Source organism: Adelges cooleyi, unplaced genomic scaffold (genome assembly GCF_023614345.1).
Source record: "Adelges cooleyi isolate 19-005CV unplaced genomic scaffold, UGA_ACOO_1.1 ACOO_flye_CR_arks_rails_tigmint_CR_PRNA_30, whole genome shotgun sequence".
NCBI classification, from domain to species: Eukaryota; Metazoa; Arthropoda; class Insecta; order Hemiptera; family Adelgidae; genus Adelges; species Adelges cooleyi.
The window spans coordinates 22,374,248-22,389,234 of NW_026095971.1; the positions used below are offsets into that span (position 1 = coordinate 22,374,248).

The window sequence follows — 14,987 nt, forward strand, 5'->3', positions numbered from 1 at the left end:
TTAATAATATCTATAATAATAATATATAATTTTTCAATATTATTTTATTACATATAACCGTAAGTTGCTTAAGTTTTTTCTTGATTAATATCCTTTGAATTAAATTACATATTAAGCACATTTACATTACCAAATGCCGCTTACGGTTTTTATGTATTCTATACTATGGTACTCGTAGTCGGTAAGCGTTATATAAAATAGCTTCCGTTTCCGGTACTTCCTGCCAACTTCCGTCGCCGTGTCTGAGAACTACTTTCCTGACGAGGTCCGTTGACGGTGTTTTGAGGTCGTACGCCCATCCGATCTTGGCGAACATGTCCCCTGCACACACTTCACAAGGCTCAAAAGTATAAAGAAATACCGGAAATATCTAAAAAAAAATATATATATAATATATCTTATCATAAAATCAGTGACTTAAATCAAGTATTTTCGTCTAATAACGGGAGTGGGCCGAGATTTATTTCTATGTTTTTTTATTTAATAAAGAAAATTTCTCCCGGGTGGTCACCCATCCTGGATCAAGCAGCAACGCACACAGCTTAACCTCAGATATATTGGATACAAGAATATTTTTTTGCTCTTTATCAGCCTAAAACAGCGACTAAAACTTTTTCAGTTTTTCGACATTCCAAAAGCCGTTTGAATGGACACGTCCACGTTTCGAATAGTAGCAATGTCTTTATTTTCGGTGACTGGAACGCTAATTATTTTTCAATTACTAATATGTATGAAAAATGTATGACCTCTGAGGTATTAACTAGTTGTACACACATCGAATGTTCTTGTTCCAGATTATATTTACCATCCGTGTTTATTCTGATGATATAAGATAAAAATGAATAATTAACATTTGAATTTATGCAAGTCACTTGCATTGGGTGTCGCAATGATATGATTATCCAGCATTTAGCAATTATTTTTTTTTTTTTTGTTAATTTGACACATTTTGTTTATTCATGTGATTTGTATCATAATTACTGGATCGACGAACTTGTCAACATTTTTTTTTAAATAATACCATTGATATTAAATATCCATAATCAATGTGAATACTGAGATGGAGTTTTGCCTACTTCTAAAATGTACTCACACCAAATATGAAAATTAAAGGTACTTATAATATAATATGTTATTTAAAACAAATAGAGAAATTTGAATTATGCTCGATGATATTTTAATTAAAACTTTCATTTTAGTTTACAGTATTATCATACTTGTATATTTATAACAAATATATTATGTGTATATTGATATTTGTTGCTTTGCCATACAATTATTGAAGTATCTAAGAAACTTATTTAAACTGTTTAATCATTTGTTTTTTCAGTATAATATGTGTATTGTGTATACTTTAGCCTGATGTAATGTAGTAAAATAATTATCCTCTGCTTAGTTCTAAACAAGTATTATCAAAAAAATAACGTGGAAACATTACAAAGGTCAAATGATTTTAGTGTGTACCGTGTCTGTGTTTTGTACTCGTTGTCATTTAGGGGTTAAAGTAGTTCACATTTTTCAACTATGACTGTGCTGGCTTCACACTATTTGCAGATTTGCATTTAACCGTTTTTTGATGATAGAATCGCATTCAGATTCAATAATTGCTTTGACCAAACTTTGCTAATCTCTTCTGTACTGATTTATACTGTAATTGGTTTGGTCTGTGCTTGGTTTGGGCATGTGCTTGGTTTAAACTGTGCTCTAGTGTCTTCCCTAAGTGGACAAACCAAGAAAAAACGACCACAGTATTCAAAATAGTTGAAATACTTTTGTGTCTCAAAAATAAGATAATTTTTCTTTTTTTTCTACTGTTCTATGAATTTTTACATTTTTTCTGGGGGTTTTCTGAGCGTTTTTATGGAGATCTCAATTTGAAGTATACACATTTTATTTAAAGATTTCTTAGCTTTTTGAAAAAAAATATTAGAAAAATTCTTATATTTTAGGCAACACGAAAAATACAACTTAAATCAAACTTGCTGTTTTAGAGGCTCTAGTTGTTATAATTAAAAATAGAGCTGTGATGTTATTATGTTATATCTGACGTTTGTAATAAGAGAGTATTTTTTGGTTTTTTTTTTAAAGATTATTATAATTAGAATGTATAAGAATGTCGTTACTGTTTTTTTTTTCGAAAAAGATTTGAAAATAGGTATTTTATTAATGTCTGTTTAATTTGTTTGTTTTTAATATTGTTACAGTAATATTTAAAAAGACTGTATTTATTACAATACTTTGCTGTAAAAAATATAGTTATGCTTATGGTTTTTTTTAAAATACCAAATGTATAAAAACTAAAATATAATTTATCTTCTATATCGAGGCAATTTGTTACATGTTTACTTAGTAACAATATAAGAGCTTTTTAAACAAACTATATTACCATTAGACATATTGTTATTATATTAAAAATTATACTATATTATTAGTCTGTTGAGTCGGGTTCTTTTAATTTCCGTCTTAGCTCTTCCCAAAATACCCCTCCTTTTTTTTTCTTTATTATTGCTGCGTTTCTCCTTTGTTTAGCACATTCCTTAATGGATAACATTAATATATTGCTGCAATGGTTTGTAAAATATTCGCCAAATATTTTTAAATCTATATAATCTAAAACAAAAAAAAAAACAATTTCCATTTAAATATAAATAATACACGTTATAATAACATTTTAACGAAATATAACGTTTTATAATTATCTTTGCAGTTACTCATCGAAGGTAGAAAAAAAAAACATTATTAATTTATGTGTGTAGGTAATGTTTACTTATTTCGTTCAATGATTGTGGATGGTCCTTTATGTACTTAAGCACGACATCACAGTCTTTAACGGTGTCGCCCATGTAATAGCTAAAATCAAACGCTGTAATGGTATCAACTATGTGATTATTTGTGTATGGGATGCTGACTAATTTTCTACAATCCTTGAAAGCATCTTCTATAATCTGAAAATTGTTTACCGATACAAAGTGTTTGATTCAATAAATAACAATATAATTTTATAATATAATATTTTATAGTATTATTTAAATTTAAATTAAACCTAAAAAAATAGTTGTTACTTTTTATGAATTTAGAACATATTCTAGTTATAGTAACAGGTGGGTTAGTGGGTATGCCAAGTACATGTCGCATCATTACAAGCTTTAACAAAAAATAGTATACTACATAGGTTTTGAAAAAAACAATTATTCGTATAAGATTTCATGTTTAAATAACCAAATTAAAAAACTATATTCAAATTATTAAAGATGTATACTTGAAATTTAAAATAAAAATGATTTTGTTAAGCATACATTATTTATTAGTTCGGATTGACAGATACCAACAATATTAATTATAATATCAAAGAATGATAGAACTTACTATTTAATCATTTACAAAGTAGTAAAATTTATAAGTTTTTTTTTTTTTGCTAAAAAAAGTCTTAAGTAAAAATATTAATTATATTGAATGAATTTACCTCAAATGATTAAGTAACGATTTTAACAATTTTATAACAAACAATGTTAATAATGTCTTTTATTTGTAAGTCTTCGAGGGGAACGGAAAGCATTTTTATTTGAATAACAAAAAAACATTATTGAAATAAGTAGACACTTGTACAGAAAGTGACTTTGCGTTTCAGTCTTTATTTCTGTCACTTTTCGTTCCCCTAAGCCAAAATAATAATAGTTTCTTAGATAAGAATGGCTATTTAAGAAAAATTTAACATTTATATTATAAATAATTCAGCAAAATACTGACAGAAACCTTATAGTTTTAAAACAATAGTATGAATAGTATTACCTCAGCTTCAGTGTTTTCTTTAGGATCAGCTGAACTTGAAGCTTTATGCCGGCCTAGGTTAATACAGCTAGCAGCTAGAATAAAAGATAGTAACAAAATAGAGAACATGATAAACGCTGCTTTATTCTAGCACTTATTATCATAGCTTAGAAAATCTAAGGTTATACGCTAAGTTGACAATATTTGTTCGAATCAGATGTACTTTTTTTAGGATTTATATACACAGATAAACCTAACAGATTTCTATATATATATGAGTATATATATATAAATATGTCTACATATTGTGTGGATTTTAATTTTTTCCCTGATAATAAAATATGTATGTCAGTTAATTATTTATTTTTTTAGACCATTGACTAAGCTTCAATCTTAATTTTTTATTATAATAAAGGTTTTACTTAATATGTAAAAAAAACTACAAATACCTAACTAAAATTTTCAAACAGTTACATTGTTTTAATATGTCAAAAATAGTTAATTTGTAATACAGAATACTTACATTGTATTTAAGCTAGATAACTTATATGAAACTTAAAACTCATTGGAAACATTAGAAAACTTAGAATAATATTTAGCTAAAGGGGTCCGATAATAACATTGTCTGCTCAATTAAATAACATGTTATTTTCGAACAAAGCATATTTTTAACATATTTAAATAAAATGTATTTCACACATTGCTTTTTTTCTAACCAACAACTAAATTCTATTTGATTTACCATTTTTCGAAGATGCATTATTGCCACACCTGAAAAGTAAACGTCCATTGTGTATATTTTACACACAAAAACTCTACTGTTTGATAACATTTTTTAACACAAATTTTAAACAAGAAATAACGTTGAAAAAAATTACTTACGAAGCATACGCTGCTAGACTAAGTAAAAGAATAATCTTGATATTCATCATATTAATATCGTACAGGTATAATATTCAATAAATTGTTCTAACAGAATACTGCTTGACTCGACTATATAATACCATAATATGCTGTGTGTCGATTTTAAAGACAAAATGTAATTATTCTTATACAACAATTGATCGACATAAGTTAATTTAAATCTGTTTTAGGATTTGTACACACAGATGTAGTATTGAGTTTTTATTTCTTCTTTGCTATGTCATTTAATTATTTACAACACAAAATATATTACAATTTTCATAAACCCAACCCTAGACGGCCAACTGCTATTTTCAATATTATTAATATTAGAAAATATATAAACAAATTTTGAACAAAAAAACTTGGAAAAATTACACAAGTCCAATGGATTTAATGTGTACCGTGTATGTAATTTTTATACATGGTTTTCTAGTTTAACATATTTTGTTTGATCACTATATGTTTGTATTAAACATTTGTAATTACACATAAATTACACAATATTAATTGTATCCGTTTAAATTTTAAAACAAAAGCAAAATTAGATTTAACCAGTAAGTACGGTAGAAACAGGATATAGGTATTCAGGTAAGGGGGTGGGGGAATCACATGTCTATAAGAATTATTACAAGATGAACAATATGTAAATTTAAGGTTAAAATTTAAAAAAAAAATCCATATAAATATATTTAATAGACATGTATCTCTTCGTGTTACTACTAACTGATAGGAGTTGCATTGCAATATTTTATGTTTTACTTTCATGTAAAAAAATTAAAATAAATTGCAAACAATGGCTTCGTTTTGATGTAGGAACAACATATTTTTTTAGACCGCTTTGGTAATTTTACTAGAGCTAATAATTGTGACTCATCTCTTACTCTTAACACATAATGACATGCAACAGCTATCCAAGTTCTGAATCAATTTTTCATTCAAACTTGATAGACTTGCTGATCGAGTAAATCAATTCGGTGGTTTTAAAGTTAGATACAGGGAAAATATAAAAACCATCAGCTGTGCATTGAAGTTAAAAATTACCATTTCCAAAGAACAGACAAAACAAATAATGCAATATTCGCTATGCGAACTTTTTGTCAAGAAACGACGATTTTGCCCAACACAGCTAAATGCGTTATTATTACAATAATTTTGGTCGTTCATATTACAATATGGTTAAATGTAAATAAAAGAAACCGAGCAAAAATAATAAAAAAAAAAAACTGTCGAGCAGTCTATTACATTGTTTGCGCTATATTTTTTTGCCATAACGCGCTTTAGGTGTATTATAAAAGTTGGAAATATTACAGTATGAAATTGTCTTCAAAACTTACCGGCTCTTTGTGAGAACTTATAGAAGTATTTTTTTTTTGTACACAATAATTACACTCGGTCGGGTTACATTCGTAGCAGTATTGTCTTAAGTATGCATTGCGAAGGAAAAGTTGTGATCTTAGTGGCTTTATTGTTTGTGGTTTTAGCAACAAGTCCAGGTAACGTCATATATTATGTACTTATAAAATATAAAATATATTTGCTCATGTTTAATTTTATTATTTATCAGTCATAAATGGACATCCTCCGGATTCAGGTAAGTGATCAATAACGTGTAATTGTACTCGGTTAAAATAGTATTTTTGTACAATTTATTTAGGTGTGGGTATTTTTGTTTCAAAGTTATCTCCTCACCAAAGAGGTATGTATTAAAATATTAAGTAATAAGAGCATATTTTTAGCAACATTTTTTTTTTTATATTTCCAAGTACCTACAAAACGTCATCAGTTTCACACGATATCGTCCAGTTGTACCAACCGTTTAGTTGTTGTTTCATTGTTGCCAAAATTAATTTTCGTTCACGTTACATTACACAACATTATTCATATCTATAGTTTGTATTGTCTAATGGACTATTATGACCAGTGCTGTGAATTTATGTATCATTTTTTTAACTAGATATAATACAACCTTGGATCTTTATAAATAACATATTAATCTGTATGAATGTCATGGAAACATGTATTTTTCGTCACTTTGTAGGAACTACATACCGAATTTTGTAAAATAAGCGTAACACATGCAAATTTGAATCTCTAGCTTTCAAATTCTTATTTAGTACATTATATAAGACTATAACTATAAATATACAGCGTTATTGCCTAAAATTATTGTATCATATTTGTGCACAACATTTTCTAATTCGATGGCATTTCTTGCAAACAATTTTTCGTACCCAAGTGCAGTTTTTTGGAATTTTTGAAGTTTATTAAATACAAGCAATATGCGATGCGGCTGTATGCATTTTTACCGTTGTATTAAAATTATTATCTTATATGTTTTTTCTGCCATAAACTTATTTTTCAGATATTAAAAAAGGAATTCAAAACCCTCCAGCTACTAACCCACCAGATGGTAAGCTATAATTTAAAATTAATCAATTATAGAATATATTAGTTGTAATTGAAGTAGTATTTATTTATTAATTAACCAACTAATATTATTAAACTATATTATAAAATAATAATTTATGTAATTTTTCGAATCTGCCTATTCTGTTTTGATTATTTTCTTGTATAATACTTGTACTTGTTTTATAAAGCAATTATTATAATGTAATTCCATCACCACATCTTGGTATAGCCTAAATGTCTATATATTGTATAGGTTTGTTTCATATATTTTATATATAGTCTATATGTGTATTTTATTTTCCAGTGGAACAAAAAGATCCAAAAAACCCTTCAGCTAACCTACCGGATGGTAAACTATAATTTAAAATTATTAATTATGTGATTTAATATTATAGATAAATTAGGAGTTATGACTGTACAAAAGAATAACAACAAAATAATATGTTCCTTGAACAATATGTCGTTAAAATTGAATGTGTGATAATTTATAAGGGATGTGAGTCTAATTATTAATTTATTAATAAAAAAAATGTATAGCTTTATTAAAAAAAATACAGATAGAAAACGGGTTCTTAGTATTTTGTGATGAAAAGAAATATTTAACTGTGGCTTGTCGATTTTTTTTTCCAAAAAAACAACGTTTAAGGAAAACAAAACATAAAAATAATGTTAAAAAATACAATTTTTGTTTTAGTTATGTTTTAATATAATTTTTCAGAGCCCTTTCGAGATCCACCACGTGAGTATAATAAGTACACAAACTTATGACAAGAACAACAAGTGAGGCCAAAAAATGGAAAAGTGACCTCTTGTAGCAAAAATCAGATTTTGAGTTATTGGCTAATTACAAATTTTGAACATTTTAAAACCAAAATCGCTCTCTTACCTTGAAAATCAGCCAAGCTATACTTGTTTGAATTTATTTTTTGAAAATGGGTACTTTTTTTTGTCGAGGAAAAACAATTTTAAGTTTTGAAACGTTACCAACTTTTTATTTTACATACTTGAAGAATGAAACTTTAAGCTAAAAATCAAAATAAAGCGCCCTTAAGCGGGTAAAAACGTATCATGTTTTTTTTGTTAAATAAATTTCCAACCCTGGTCGATATTTTGGCCTCTTCTGCGATTTGGATTCTCACATATATTTAAGTATAAAATATTTCTACTGTTAGTTATAATCTCTAGTAATGTAAAAAAAGCCATTTATTAAAATGTAATGTCGTTTTAAAATTTCAGAAGCGTTTGCATTTGAATAATACAAACAACACAACTTGTTATTGCAATCAGAAATTCAGAAATGACTATCTGTAAAAAGTTTTGTGTTAATCAGTTTTAAGTAAACCTATTTTTCAAACTATCTATTGTAAAAAAATCAAATCATGTTTTCGGGAAAAGTATTAAAATATTAATGTAATGAAATTTATGTGTGATTAAATAAAATTAACTTGGTCAAAATACAAGGTTTTATCAATAATAACATGTTTTTGAGAACCAACGATTGAAAGTTGAACCAATTATCAATTGCAACAGTTCTCAATATACTTTATAATATTACTTGGCTTATATTGATGTTGAATAAAGACTAAAGCTATATTTTACTATTTTTTAAAACATAAAAACTCTAACTTTACTTGAAATATATTAACAAAAATTTTACATTTGTCTCGAGTTAACATTTTTTTTTCGCATTGTGGCACAACTGGTCTAGAGGTTGTTAGTTGGTAAGCCTGTGACAGCCAACCAAAATGTTTATTTTTGTTAATATCTAGTTGTATTTTGTGTATAAGCATCGTACAGTGTATTATATAATTTAAATATTACATTGTAATTTTAGTCTAAAATAATCAACCGTTTAATTGATTTCTAAGAGTTAAAATAATAAATTTAATTGAATATAAAGTATTATAATATTACATAGGTAACTTCAACCTGTTGGCCAAGAACCACACCATCACATTTTTCTAGTTAATCTTTCTACACTTAAGAGGACTGAGAGCAACCTGACACAACTTCGACTACTTAGGATGGTCCTATTTTAATTCTGTAAAGAGTTTAATGAGTTTTATTGGCTTCTTTATTGAGTTTTGTCGAAAACGGGCTTTTTGCTTTTTTTTTGGGGGTAAAAAAAATTGTTTTTTTAACATTTTTCCAATTTAATTTATTCAAATACAAGAAAAAAGAATGTCTTAAACGAAAGTCGGTTTCCCAGCTGTTAACAATATGTTAATATGATATCTTGACCTATATCTGCTTTTTTAACATTGGATAACTATAATAATATAAGGGACAACTTTGATTGGTAAGTAACACAACATTTTTTTTGAATTTGCGATAAACAACTGTTAAACATAAACTATTAAATTTTGGCCGGACCGCTCTTTTGTAAATTGCAACTACCGACAAGTCGTTTATTATTACATTCGACGTGCCGGCATCTGTTATGGTTTTATTTTAATTTAGTAAAACGCCAAAGAAACACAGCAATGTGTAGATTTCAATGATCTGTAAATTAATAGATGTTTATTATGTTATTAAAATTAAAAAAACACCCACACAGTGCAGTTGTTTTAGTCCTTCTGTTCAACTCAAAAGTTAACACCGCCAAAGGTAATATTTTAATATATATATATTTTACGGATTTAACGTCGGAAACGGATTTTAGTATATACGACCATAATATTTGCAATACAATATTAAACTTTATTCAATATTAAAACTGGACAATATACAAATGTATAATAATAATTATAACTTAGATTATATTATTGTAGTGTATATTATATTGTCCGTTCCCCGTATTGGTCGAGGGAAACGCAAACGAGTTGACTAAATAAATTATAAAAATCTCATCAAGATAATAAAAAATAATATATATACAAACAGTTCTAACAGTATAAGCAATCCGTCTATCGTATTATTATTACTACGAGTACACAGACAAAAATATATAATAGGACAAACAAATATACTTATAATAGGTACGTTAAAGTTATGAAATATATGTTTAACAGTAGCAATATATAAATACTTATAACAAAATTAAAAAAAAAAAAAAACTAAACAAATAAAATACAAATTACACCAAACAAAACACTATAATATATACAACAAATATATAAAATATATTATACAACATAATATGTATCACAAAATATGCTAAAAACTAGTTAAAAAAAAAAAAAACAAAACAAATTACGCCGTGTAATAATAAAAACCTCAAACAATGTTATTAAAAAAAAAAAAAACCCACAAGCTCTTTGGACAAATTTAAACAGAAAAAAAAACTGTTAAAACAATGTTTCACTGTTCAAAAAAAAAAAACAATTAGATTACAATATCATAATATGAGACGAGTACATATTATTAAAATACATAATTACACACCTATGAAAGAGGTATTTATATATATATATATAAAAAGTTAAGAAAAACTTAAGCATTGAAGTTTGTTGACAAACCGTAGTAAACATAAATCTGTGTAATTAAATAATACACATTTTTTTTTTTAATATATATAGGTATATTGTTATGGGTTTTAAATAATTCACATAAACACTAGTGTACAATATTTAACACACAAGTCAAACTTAGTCAAAGTGGTCATGATTAGTATCTCTATTTGAAATGTGCTTTTAACTACTAATTGGACACACACATGTGTACAATTCAAAGATACACGACAAATTCATTTTTGTGCATTTTTTTTTTTCAACAAAATAAATAAATAATTAAAAACAATAAAATTAACAAATTGGTATTACGCAATAATAACGGCCTAGCGGCTTGAAATGTAAACAAATTTGACACGGTGTCGTAGGAAAAAATACTTTTATACGGTATATTGTATATAACATATATATGAACACTCATCGTTGTAGTTTAATTATTGGTTGAGATATATATTTTTTTATATTTAGTATATTATTATTATTATTTAAAACACGTTAAAATTATTTTTTTAAACAAAAAAGTTTCTCCCAAAGACTCGGTCAAATTATTTTTAAGCGCGATTCAGTCTTAAAAGTTACTAAAGAAAAAAAAAAAATCATAAACACTTTTTATAAGTAAAAAATAATTCAAAATATTAGCAAATATACAAATGGAAAAAATAAAATACAATTTTGATTTCAATTAAAAAAACAATATACAAACGATACATTTTTGGCACAATCCAATAGAAATAAGTTAATTATTAAAATAAAAAATAAAAAAACCAAATCATCGTTGTGCAAATTCACTACGGAGACGTTAAATTGTCAGCCCGTTGCTTTTGGTTTTTCTGTCCGCCGTCGGTTTGTTGTTTACGATGTACGACGCCATGCGATTCTTCGGATCGTACCCGTTGTGTTCGGGCGAAGAGTTTGACGACGAGTCGGAACTGCACGTAAAACAGTCGCTCATACATATGTCGCTGTTGCTGGGTCCGAACACATCGTCGAGATTGCCGCCAGTGTACGTTGTGTCCAGATCGACCGATTTCTTCTTCGACACGGACTGAGAATTAGCACGACTGCGTTTCTCGCCGATCGAGTCGCGGTTACGCGTACGGGCTTTGCCCACCGACCGCAGACTACTGGCGCGCCGTACCATTCGAGTGGCTATCTCGGACGGCTCTTCTTCCACCTCGAACACGTACGACAGCGAATCGTTCTTTTTCATGACGCCCATGATCTTGGCGGGCGCTTCCAAGTGATCGACTTCAAATTGGCTGGTCATCGTGTCGTCGTCGTCTTCGTCACCGCTACGATTACAAGTAATAATAAGGTAAGCACACTCTGGGTAAGATGGATTACTGGTTTTGGTGTGGGTATTTACCTGTTTTCAGAATTTGAACTTCCTTTACAGAGTTTCATAAAGTTGTTCTGCGCTTCTTTCATGGCCGCTAGGTCTTGCGGCGTTTGACCTACACATACATAACATATATGATATATTAAAAAAATCAAAATAAAATCATTGATAAGTTTTTGGGCTTAGACGACGATTGAATCACAAATCGTACTTGATTGAATCTGTTCTTACTTAGTCGTTTGGTCGATACGGCCAGGTGGTTAGCTACTTCCGTACTCTTCTTCAGTTTCCACTGAAGTTCTTCGTTGTGACACGACAGACGTTTCTTCTTTTGTTTTTCCAAATCGATTTCTCGAGCCATTTTGTCTCTTTCCAAACTTAATTGCCTGGAAACATTTAAAAAAAAAAAATTAATCCATCGTATCGTCTGACAAAAATAAAGAAATTATATTGAACGAGAAACAACGGTTAATTTTTTTATAAAATTTGCTCACATTTCTATTTCGGCTTTCCTTTGCAACTGAACATTCAAGTCTTCGACACGTGTCTGGGCAGCCTCTAACTTTTGCAAAATTGCCGGCAATTCTTCGACTTCTCTTTGTAGTTTTTCGTTTTGCTTACGTAATTCTTGCATTTCCGAACTTCTCAGCTCCAATACGGTCCTCAACGATTCGGCTTCGTCGCAGAGTTTTTGGTAACCTAAACTGGGATTCTAAAAAAAAACAATTAGGTTACCAGTTTAAAAACTCTGTTTGATGGAAATTTAACAAAAAAAAAAAAAAAAATGACAAAAACCAGTACCTCAAGTTTTCTGGCTTCTATTAACCGTTGATTTTCTTCCGTTAACTGATCCTTTTCGGACTTGATTTGGTCTCTCTCGCATTCCAACGACTTGACCCTTTCGTCGAGTACCGTTTCTTTTTCCAATGCCGTTTTTTGCAATTGACACAAGTCCAGTTTGTTGGTCTGTTGTAGGGCAACGATTTGCTGATCGTGGCAAAGGATTAATTTCATCTTTTCTTCTTCGGCATCGTTCTTGACCCTCGTCAGCTGTTCGTCAAACTGCAGCCGAAGATCGTTAGCTTGTTTGTGTATTTTTTCCTCTAATCCGATAATTTCGGTATTCTTTTGACAAGTAACTAAAAAAGATAATTTAAGAAGAAAAAAATATTAGGTATAACAAGACACTAATCGGATGGAAAAAAATAATAATTTAGAAGACGTCAAAACTTACCGTTGTCGATGAGCTTGTCCTTGTCTTGCAAACAACTTTGGTACTTTTCGATTTCTTCTTGGAGCTTGTCGATTTCTTTTTGATACTGTTCACACTTTGCCTGGGATTCTTCTACAAAAAAAAAAAAAATAAACGTTATTTAAAAAAAATATTTGTTGATTATACAATGAAAAGCTTTCTCAGTAGGTCAATATTTACACACAGTTTAATACAAATTGTAAAAATCTGATTCGAATAATTATTAAAATAAAAATTTCTCGATATTTGAACAATTTTCCCACAATTAATTTGAATAATAAATTTGAATATTATTCAAATAATTATTTTTAAAATTATTCGTATAACTTTTCCACAATTCATTCGAGTAAAATATTTAAAAAAAATAATTGCTTAAGGGGATTGCATGTGGTCTATTTTTTAAGTGTTTTATATAAGAAATATTTAAGAAAAAATGAAGTTTAAATAAATTTACCGGTCAATTTTTATAAGCTTCGAGGTATTATTTTTAATTTAAATCATTTTTTTCTACAAAGAAAAGCCATTTTGGATTTATTTTAGACCTAAAAATGCCAGACAACATTTCAACTTTAAAGAATGGTCCAATTTCAATTTTGTATAGAGATTAGGGTTCTTTGGGTACTTTACTATGTTATGTGGGAAGCCGATTTTCATTTGGAATTTCAAGTTTTTTGTAATTTTTTCAATATTAAAACCCAATCTTATTAAAATTAATAAAGCAAAAAATCAAAAATCTGTTTCCTACAAACATAAACTAGTAAAGTTGCCAAAGAAATCTTATATCTTTACAGCATTGAACCCGGACCATACTACCGAGTAGTGGACATTTTGTCTGGCTTATTAATGGTATAAAACGTCAAAAAGCTGTTAAAACAATATGTTTAAAAATCATTAGACTAACTTTGTAATCGAATAACGTTTTTACTCGAATAAAATGTGTTAGCCAGATGCACAGCTCTGAATACACTACACAAACCGTTTTAAATCTAATCCATTTACTAACTCAATCTTTTCCATACATATAAACATTTAGAAATATTCTCACAAACGAAGCTATTGGCCGCCATATGAAATGTGGTCAATGTTTACATAATATTGTGTTAACAATATTTCATTGTGGTATTGAGATAATATAAGGTTTACTTACAGCTAAAGATAGCCGACTAAGAATATTAATGTTGAAGTCAGGTAAATGGCCGACTTTTCTTATCAAAGAGCCCATTGTTTACATATTATGATAATGAAGATGAGTTATATAAGTTATCATAGTAAAATTAGTTTTAAGAAATTTTAATTTCAATACGCTTGACTTATTATAATAATATACCTAGTTTTGACTTTTAAATAATTTGTTTTTTCAACTAAAATACCAATTCCAAAGAAAAACTTTAAATTTATTTAACGATTAAATTAAATACAATTTGAAACGACTAACAGAAAAATAGAGACTTTGGTAATAAAATCATAGGAATATTACAAATGATGTATTTAAGTATAAAAAATTGAAATAGAAAATAACTAAATAACATAATATAATTTGTATATATACTTACCCAACGCGCTTTTGGTGGACAGTAGATCTTTTTTGCTGTCTTGCAACTGTTGCTTGAGTATCGTCGTAGACATAGCGTCCATCTGAAACGGATGGGAGGAACTAATTAAATTACATTTTTTTTTCATTACAAACACAAAAAAATTATACCAAGTGATGAGTGTACGCGAAGAAACTTAACATGGTAGAGTTACAAGAGGTGACAATCGTTTTGTGTGTGTGTGTGTGGATTTTTGCTATCATTCAAAAAACACACGGATAGAGTATTTTATTATATTTTAAATAGACAATATAGTGTAGTGACACGCGACA

At 28.2% G+C, this 14,987-nt stretch overlaps 2 protein-coding genes across 2 annotated transcripts in view; both read right to left on the minus strand.

Moving 5' to 3' along the window:
* Positions 1 to 1,662: 1,662 nt before the first annotated feature.
* Positions 1,663 to 4,768, minus strand: LOC126839002 (uncharacterized). Its single transcript, XM_050573887.1, has 6 exons — positions 4,651 to 4,768; positions 4,511 to 4,539; positions 3,790 to 3,863; positions 2,768 to 2,945; positions 2,422 to 2,610; positions 1,663 to 1,716 (listed from the first exon to the last, which is right to left on the minus strand). The coding sequence occupies exons 1-5, from the start codon at positions 4,698 to 4,700 to the stop codon at positions 2,429 to 2,431; spliced, it is 513 nt and encodes a 170-aa protein (XP_050429844.1). The 5' UTR covers positions 4,701 to 4,768; the 3' UTR covers positions 1,663 to 1,716; positions 2,422 to 2,428.
* A 5,746-nt stretch (positions 4,769 to 10,514) lies between these two features.
* LOC126838941 (uncharacterized) overlaps positions 10,515 to 14,987 on the minus strand; it is a 37,990-nt gene continuing 33,517 nt past the window's right edge. The window contains exons 7-13 of the mRNA XM_050573755.1: positions 14,677 to 14,758; positions 13,106 to 13,216; positions 12,673 to 13,010; positions 12,366 to 12,583; positions 12,103 to 12,257; positions 11,899 to 11,986; positions 10,515 to 11,824 (exon numbers count right to left, since the gene is read on the minus strand). Coding sequence (XP_050429712.1) covers positions 11,332 to 11,824; positions 11,899 to 11,986; positions 12,103 to 12,257; positions 12,366 to 12,583; positions 12,673 to 13,010; positions 13,106 to 13,216; positions 14,677 to 14,758 — 1,485 coding nt within the window. The 3' untranslated portion in view covers positions 10,515 to 11,331. The remainder of the gene's footprint in view (positions 11,825 to 11,898; positions 11,987 to 12,102; positions 12,258 to 12,365; positions 12,584 to 12,672; positions 13,011 to 13,105; positions 13,217 to 14,676; positions 14,759 to 14,987) is intronic.